The sequence below is a fragment of the Equus quagga genome, chromosome 10 (assembly GCF_021613505.1).
Source record: "Equus quagga isolate Etosha38 chromosome 10, UCLA_HA_Equagga_1.0, whole genome shotgun sequence".
Classification (NCBI taxonomy): domain Eukaryota; kingdom Metazoa; phylum Chordata; class Mammalia; order Perissodactyla; family Equidae; genus Equus; species Equus quagga.
The window spans coordinates 102,315,741-102,324,913 of record NC_060276.1 but is presented as its reverse complement, the minus strand read 5'-3'; the positions used below and the strand labels follow the sequence as shown (position 1 = coordinate 102,324,913).

Genomic DNA, 9,173 nt, shown 5'->3' with positions numbered 1-9,173 from the left:
TATAACACTACTGTCCAGGATATGTTTTCTTAAGGTCCAGAGAATGACAGGTCACTAGGGGAACTGGAGTAGAGGTAGATGGAATGAACAGATCATTTTCCCAGCTAGCTTTCTCCCAAGCCAGTGCTAAGTCCTCAGGCACTGTTCTCTGAAAGTGAAGGCCCATTATGGTATCCAGGCCAACTAAGAGGGGGACAAAGGGGCTGAAGGAGCTGCCATTTTTCAGAAGGAACTGACATTTCTTGTTTTCAGCTCATATTATCCCCAGTCCTTCTGTTACTCAATTGACTGATGTCTCCATTTCCTTTTAGCCCTCTTCCTCCAGATGCCCTACTTGACCCATGCTGGTGTCTCCCCAGCTGCAGAAAATCTGGATTCCTTTTGCTCTTCTCAACTGTGATGTAAATTTGAAAATTATCATCACAAATATAAAAGAATGTCTTTAATCCCCTCTAGAACTGGATTTTGTGTCTAGTGTGAGGAAGTGTTCTAGTTGCATTATTTTTCAATTTGGAGATCCAGTTGTTCCATTGTAATATCTTAGTAAAAGACTGTTCTTCACTTCACTGCAGTGGCAGTTTTAATAATCAGAGGTCTATATACAAATGGGTTTTTGGGACACTTTATTCAGTCTTATTGTTCTATTTGCTTATATTGGCAACTATACACAAATTTTTAATTACTACAGTTTAAAAAAATAATTCTTAATATCTAGTAAAGTAAATCTTCACTTTTTTTTCTTTATCAACTGTATATCAACTCTTCTTGGCCACTTGCAAGTAAATTTAAAGTTTAGAATCAGCTTGTCAAGTTTCACACACAAAACCTATTGAGTTTCTTTTTGGGGAACTGGTATTAAAATACACTGTAGATTAAATTTGGGGAGAACTAACATTTTTACAATATTGAATACCTTTTTCCATGAACATATGATGTCTCTATTTACTTAGGTTTTCATTAATTTCTCTATATAATACCTTTCATATTTTTAATTTTTTATTATATACTTTATATATAAATATATATATGTGTGTATATATATATATATTAGGCACCAGGTATTTTTATGGCAATTTAAAAGTTATGCTTTGTTTAATTTCACATTCATATGTTTGTTGTTGCAGAAACAAAGTGCATGTTTATATATTAATCTTATACTCACAACTTTTTAAAATACTTTTATTGATTTAATAGTTTACCTTTAGTTGTTGTTATTTCTGTAGATATCATTTACTTGTCAGGTAACATAACTTCTTTTATCATGAGTGAATGATAAATTTTATAAAACAGTATTCTGCATCAAGTTAGAAATGATTTTTTCTCATTTAATCTGTCCAAGAGGTCTACCAGCCCTGGACCTATTCATTCTCAGATAGATTCCTCACTCTTCCCCTGTTCTATTCTCTACTATAAAATATCTCACTCCCATTTCGTATGCTCTGTGCTCTCTGACACCTGGGTGCCAGCTCAGTTAGGCCAAGAAGTGGTGACAGCTGGAGATTAGAGCCCAGGAGAATCAAAGTGCCCAGAATTTTTCAACTTCTTCATCTCTGGAGCAGGTGGCTTCCCCTTCAAGGCTACGATATCTCCATGTCTCCAACTTCCTCCAGTAACAATTCCTTTTCTCTTTGCTCCTCTGGTCTAGAGGTGTAAGTGCCTTCTTCAAGTTGCTAAATATTGTTTTGCTCAACTCTCCCAGACTGGCTTTTGGAGTAGCAAATTTCCTGCACTAAATTCTCCAAGTGATATATTTAGAGTTATTTCTGTTTCCTGGATAACAGTTGACCAATTGATGTATTTCTTTCCTATGAAATCCTCCTTTCATTCCTAAGAAAAACTTAACTCTGTCACATATGTGTGTATATACACACACATATACACATATATATATTCAAAAATTCTAAGAGTATATTGGAGAGATTTATTTAACTTTTAAAAATTTCAAGCACAACACATAAAGCTCAACTGTATTATTACCTGTGGGAAACAGCCCAAGTGGCACTCAGATATTACAGCCCTGAATAGATTCATTAGAAAAAGAAATATCTAAAACATGCAAATGATTCAAGAGCTACAGAAACAATAGCATATTACACCCAAATAATTAGAAGGTAGGAAATAACAAAGATAAACACAGAAATGATGAATTAGAAGACAGTAAAGCTGGCTAATGAAAGTCAGTTCTTTGAAAACATTTCTATAACACTTTCGGTAGGTATTATCGATTACAAAAGAAAGAAGCAGAAATAAGTGATATTAGCTAAATAAAACTCTATAAAATATACCTGCAGAAGAAATTTAAAGGCTAGAAGAGAACACTATAAATACTTCTACCATTACATCAGGATAACAAATGTTGGATAAGGAAAAGTTTCTAGCTAGAGAATTATTTTAGCTAATAAACACAAAGGAATGATAGACTTATCATTCTGCAGCCCCTAATGGATTAATGGATGAGGGTGATGATCCTCAATGACTGCCAACATCACTGCAAAGGGAATCACAGACATTATGTATCTTCTAATGGAAGTGCACAGTGTCGCCTCTGGAGTAGTGTTACCAATAAACAAACAAATAAATAAATAAAGCTTCATCTGATTAAGCTTCTTCCTATTACTATTGAGGATTGTTGATGCTGAGTGCCAGGTATATTGAGTTCATTAGTCTATTCTCTGTACTGTTTTATATGTTTGAGAATTTCAATGATAACATGATTTTATTATAAATAGTATGCCTTTAAAAATTAAAAAGTCCAATTGAAATGGAAGATTTTTTAGCAAAATATAAATGATTAAATAGTTCCACAAAGAAACAGAAAACTTAATCTGACAATAAAAAGTAAAATTATAGCTAAAACCCAAGGCACCCTCAAAATGCCCCCGGACCAGCCAAGTCTGGGAATCCTTACACCAAATAGTGAAGGAGAAATGCATTAAAATTTTACATAATCTCTTCCAAATTATACAAAATGATGGGAAATGACTCATCCACTCTAATGAGCTAGCTCTCCTTGATATAAAGACCAGATAAGGATACCCTGAAAAAAGAACACTTGAGTCAAGCACACTCATAAAGAGACAAATATCTTTAATAACTTCATAGCATATAAAATATAGCAGTGAATTAATAAAGAAATAGGCTGTGTCAAAAAAATGTAAAAATGATATCACAAAAAAATGAATCAATTCACTACACTAACAAGGGAGAAATAGTAATTGATCACATGCAGGGGTAAAGAAAAAGTTTTTGTTTTTTTTGGAGGAAGATTAGCCCTAACTACTGCCAATCCTCCTCTTTTTGCTGAGGAAGACTGGCCCTGAGCTAACGTCCATGCCCATCTTCCTCTGCTTTATATGTGGGACGCCTACCACAGCATGGCTTTTTGCCAAGCAGTGCCATGTCCGCACCTGGGATCTGAACCGGTGAATCCCGGGCCGCCGAGAAGCAAAACGTTCAAACTTAACCTCTGCGCCACCAGGCCGGCCCCAGAAAAAGCTTTTGATAAAAATTCAACACAAATTCATGGTAATAACTTTTAGCAAACTTATCAGAATGGAATTTCCATATCATAAAATCATCAGCAAATACACACAAATGTGAAATATTAGAAGCATTCCCAATAAAGTCTGGAAAAATACACAGAGGTATGGTGCCATAACTCTGGATGTGAATGCATAGCAGGACACAGCCACACACAAGAATAAGAAAATAAATAAGGGGTATGAATAATGAAAAGAAACAGATACTGGTACCAATATGATCCTATTATTTAAAATATCTAAAGTAACAGGTAAACACAATATTCAAACATATGAGGACCATCATAAAGCTAGCATATAGAAAATCACTACAGCAAAATCAGAAGCCTGGGCACACAAAATCAATAACTAATTAGAACACGTAATGGACAATATACCATTCACAACAGCAACAATATCTAAAATGTACCTAAAATGAAACTTTACAAAAATGTACAAGATCTTTATGCAGACAACTATAAAAATTTACTGAGAGACTCAGAGAAAAAAAAAAGCCCCAAATAGAGCAGTATAATATGTTTATTCATGGGAACAGAATATTGTAAAAAATGTCAATTCTTAAATTATTTACAGATTTAGTGCCTTACCTATCGCTCCCAAGATGACAACCAAACTTGGGCAACTGTTTCCTGTGCCCAAAATCAACCCTGGAAAAAGTAAAGAAGGAATATACAAAACAGTATCAATAATAACAGTAAGACAATAATGAGAAACCCCTGAGGGGCACCAAGTCTGTAGTGAACTAGTACTTGTGTGGGGGTAGTTGGAGGCATGCCCTGAAGTTGAGACAGGTCTCTGTAGAAGACAAGATCAGTTGGAGGAAAGGTTTTAAAGTTCTTCCAGTGTGTCCTGGGACCATGAATTTCTGCTGCTTCACTGAAGGAACCTGAGGCAGCTCCTCAGAGCCCATGTGCCAGCACCATGGGATAATACCAGGATGGCACCAAAGTTTGGGTTGGTTGAGGCAGTATGAGTCCAGAGATTGTCTTAATAACTACTTTAAACCCCTTTTGTTGGTGAAGACTGAGCTGTTTTGTATGGTCATCTTAATAGAATATAAGGCATGAATGAAAACAGAATAGTGAGAACACTGGAGATCTATTCTCTTGGCAAATTTAAAGTATACAATACATTATTATTAACTACAGTCACCATGATGTACAGGTTTCCAGAACTTATTTATCATATAACCGAAAGTTTGTACTCTTCGATTAATATCTTCCCCTTTTCCCTCACCCCTCTCTGGTAAACACCATTCTAATGTCTGTTACTATGAGGTCAACTTTTTTTTTTAAGATTCCACATATAAGTGAGATCATGTGATATTTGTCTTTCTGTGTCTGGCTTATGTCACTTAGCATAATGTTCTCCTAGGTTCATCCATGTTGTTGGAAATGGCAGGATTTCTCACCACACACAGAAAAGGTAACTCTGAGAGGTGATGTGTTAAATAGTTTGATTATAGTAATCATTTCACAATGTATGCTTATATCAAAACATCACCTTGTACAATTTATGCATATGTAATTTTTATTTGTCAAAAATATAAACAAAAATATTGAAATAGAATAGCAAGTATCACAGTAACTGCACATAAGGACAGAAATTCATTGCAGGAAATTTTGAGCAATGACATTGATATCAGCCAAGAGAGGCCCCCAGCAGAGCTGGCAGGCTAAGGAGCACCCCACTTTCTCCAGGGGGTTCTTATGGACCATGGTGGGGCTAGGGAGCTGAAGATAGAAAAGGAATTCCAGAACTGCTAGAACTCAGTGCAAGTTCCCTACCCCAAAACACTGGACCAAACAGGATTCTCACACTTTGCAGCCATCTCCAGGAGGCCTCAGGCAGGAGTGGCCAGATGACGTGTTCTTGCACTTCATATCTTCAGTCTCAGGGAGTTGATGTCTTTGGCGTGTGTGGTTGGCCTCAAGTCAGCAGAGGGGAGGTAGCCTGGCACCCACAAGGAGTCAAGGGAAGACACTGAGAGGATTAAGGGGAACACCTACCACGGGAAGGGGGCCTCAAAGAGCCCCTCCCCTACTGTCAGGTTTGGGAGGCCCCAGCATGGCTGATAGGCTCAGACCACCCAAATACTTCCTACTGGGGGTTCTAAGGGAAATGAGATCCTTGGTCTGAGGCCAGTTGACTCAGTTCAGGAGGCAGAGAAGTCCCACGTCCTGCTAAGAATCAGCGAAAGGCCCGTATGTGAGTCCTGCGGGACTCTCCCCCCAGAACGCAGCCCCGCCCTCCCCAGAGCCCACGCTTGCTGTCCTCCCGTGAGGCCCAGACAGGCATGACCGGAAGTGGCCCTCCTAACTTTCTCTTGACGGCACTGTAGGGTGTGCGGCCTTGTCTGAGAGCTGTCTGCTCGGGTAAGTAGAGGGAGGAGTCCCATGTCTTGTCAGGAGTCGAGCTGTGAAGTATGCTGAGTTAGAAGTGTGGGGACATGCCCTGACAACACCAATCCCCCCTGCTCCCTGAAAAGAGGTGCCGCACAAAACCCGCCGCCGCCCCCCGCCCCCCCCCCCCCCCCCCGCCCCGCCCCGCCCCGCCCCGCTCTCGGCCCTGAGGCCCCAACATGGCTGTTAGGCCTGAAGTCCGTTAGCTTCCCCGCCGGGTCTCAGGGAATGAAGGCCTTGGCCGGAGGCTGTGGACTCTGGCTCAGCTCAACAGAGGGAGAAATCCCAGGGCTTAAAGAGTGAAAGAGAGAACCCTCGTGAGGATGGAGGGGACTGCATATCCCAGAACGAGGGCCACACAGAGCTCTGATTCTGACATCAGCCTGGGAAGGTCAGGGCAGGGCTAAAGACTGAGGTGTTCCCTCGCATTGTCCTCGGGAGAGTCAGGGAGGTAAGGGCCTTCATCTAAACGGCTGGCAGCCGGTCAGCAGAGGGAGGGTTTCCAGGTCGTGCCAGGAGTCAGGGTGAGGACCCTCAGGCCTGTGAGACCTCCTTCCCCATAACAAAGGCACCTCAGAATACTTCCCTTGTCAGCCCTGGGAGGCATCAGTTCCTTCTGGTAGACTACAGAGAAGTGAGGGCTATTGTCTGAGAGGGGAGGTACAGGCCAGCAGAAGGAGTGTTCCCAGGAGTCGGTGGAAAAGCTTGAGTGAGGATCAGTGGGGCCGTCAACCACAGAGCCTCTACCTGTCTGCTGCAACTTTCAAGCTTGGTTAAGGTCTGGTAGATGTGGCTACATAGTCACTCTCACTTCCTCCTAATGAGTCTCAAGTAGGTCGTTGTATTAGTAGTGTGATAGCCCTCAGGTCAAGAGAGAGGAGCTCCAGGCTGTACCTGCAGTCAAAGGCAGAACCTAAGTGAGGACTCAGGGAACCACCCACCCTGAAGAGAGGGGACAAGAGAGAACATGGCCTGACCCCTCCTGTCAATCCTTAAAATCCCAAGAAAAGACTGTCAGACTGAGACTTCTCATAACTTCTTATATCAGGTCTAAGGGAGATTAGAGCTTTGTTCTGAAGGTGCAGCCACCAGTCAGGAGAGGGGAGGGTCCCAGGACCTACACAGAGCCAAAGTGAGGATTCTGCATCATTCTGTGGACCCAACTAACCCAGGACAGAGGAGCCTTCACATAACTGTTTAGCACTGGGTGCCCCCAACTTAGGGTGGTCTGAAGTGCTCGCTCCTCTCTTCCTTCTGGGTACCATGGAAATTTGTAGTATCAACTTCAGATCCGCAGAAGGGACTAGGGGTGGACTCTTGCCAACAATTGTCCTCATGACTCTGAATGTGAACTGAGAGGCCCTCCTTTCCCTGAACAATGTTGGTCCCCCTGCCAGCCCCTGCTTTCACCCCAGTAACACCCAGGCAGGGCTGTCGGGCTGTGGCTCAAGGCTCACTCTTAACTTCCTCCACAAGGTTCTCAGGGGACAGGCTGACCAGGAAAATAGGGGCCGTGTGCCCTCAAGGACCCTGCAGAGGTGGCCTTGGTTAAAGCCAAGGTGGAATCTCCCTGCTGAAGGTGCTCACACCATCTCATCCTCCCTCCTCCAGGTGCCCTCATTGCCTGCCCTCCTGCCCACACTCCTGCCTGCTGTCCCTGATCAGAGTCATCATGCCTCGGGGGCAAAAGAGTAAGCTCCGTGCCCGTGAGAAACGCCGTCAGGCCCGTGGTGAGACTCAGAGTCTCAGGGGTGCTCAGGCCACTGGAGCAGCAGCAGAAGAGTCCCCCTCCTCTCCTGTTTCTTGGGGTACTCCTCCGAGCTCCCCTGCTGCTGGCACTCCCCAGGAGCCTCAGGGAGCCCCAGTCACTAGCTCTCCTGATGCAGGTGTTTCATGCCCCAGATCTGATGAAGGTGCCAAGAGCCAAGATGAGCAAAATGCAAGCACCTCCCAGGCAGCAACGTCCACTCAGAGCACTCACAGAGATCCTCTAACCAGGAAGGTGAGCATGTTGGTGCAGTTCCTGCTGGAGAAGTATAAAATGAAGGAGCCCATCATGCAGGCAGCACTACTGAAGATTGTCAACAAAAAGTACAAGGAGCACTTCCCTGAGATCCTCAGGAGAAGCTCTAAGCACTTGGAGCTGGTCTTTGGTCTCGAATTGAAGGAAGTCGACCCCAGCAACCACGTCTATATCCTTGTCAGCAAGCTGGGCCTCCTTGGCAATGAAAGTCTGAGTAGTGATAAGGGTTTGCCCAAGACCAGTCTCCTGATGACACTCCTGGGCGTGATCTTCATGAAGGGCAACCGTGCCACTGAGGAGGAGATCTGGGAATTCCTCAATGTGTTGGGGGTCTATGCTGGTAGAAAGCACCTGATCTTCGGGGAGCCCAGGAAGCTTATCACCAAAGATTTCGTGCAAGAAAAGTACCTGGAATACCGGCAGGTGCCCAACAGTGATCCTCCATGCTACGAATTCCTGTGGGGCCCCAGAGCCTATGCTGAAACCAACAAGATGAAGGTGCTGGAGGTTCTGGCCAAGATCAATGATACCGTCCCTACTGCCTTCCCAAACCTGTATGAGGAGGCTTTGAGAGATGAGGAAGAGAGAGCAGGAGTGAAATTCGCAGCCAGGGCTGCCAATATTGCCAAGGCCACTGCCCCTTCTAGGGCCAAGTCCTGCAGCTCCTCCCATATCTAGTGAGGTCTGGGGCAGGTTTTTCGCTTTGGGTTTGAAGAGAGCAGTCAACCTTCTAAATAGTTGAGAATAGTAGGAGCTGGAGGGAACAAAATGTATATTTTCTTACAGTTTTAAAAGAGCATTTAATCTTTTAAGTAGTGAGGGGTTGAGGTGAGATTAGTTTTAACAAAATATGTATCTTCTTTTTGTTCCTTTTCCACATGAGTAACTTCTAGGTAAATATAAATATGTGATAGATAGAGATATTCAATATTTTTTCCAATGTTATTCCTTTTAATTGAAGGTTTATTTTGCTTCAGAATATGAATATATGAATGACATGGCTCTCACATTTTTTGCTGTTTAAAAGTTACAGTTTTGGAATTTTTAAAACAAATTGAAAATAGTCAATATTTTGTTCATGATCTAGACAAGCTAATGCAGCATTGGAGCAGGATTTTCATGGAGATGTGAAAGAATCCAACAGTAAAATGGTTGGGGTCACAAAATGGAGGAAAAAAATAAAAAATTATAATACGTTCAATTATTGGT

General features: G+C 42.5%; 1 protein-coding gene across 1 annotated transcript; it reads left to right on the top strand.

The window, feature by feature from the left end:
• Positions 1-7,589: 7,589 nt before the first annotated feature.
• On the top strand, positions 7,590-8,642 carry LOC124245522 (melanoma-associated antigen B1-like). Its single transcript, XM_046672898.1, has one exon. The coding sequence runs from the start codon at positions 7,614-7,616 to the stop codon at positions 8,640-8,642; it is 1,029 nt and encodes a 342-aa protein (XP_046528854.1). The 5' UTR covers positions 7,590-7,613.
• Positions 8,643-9,173: the final 531 nt, after the last annotated feature.

What these genes read in the sequence shown, in the direction of transcription:
- LOC124245522 (XM_046672898.1), top strand. Translation starts at nt 7,614, where the DNA reads ATGCCTCGGGGGCAAAAGAGTAAGCTCCGTGCCCGTGAGAAACGCCGT.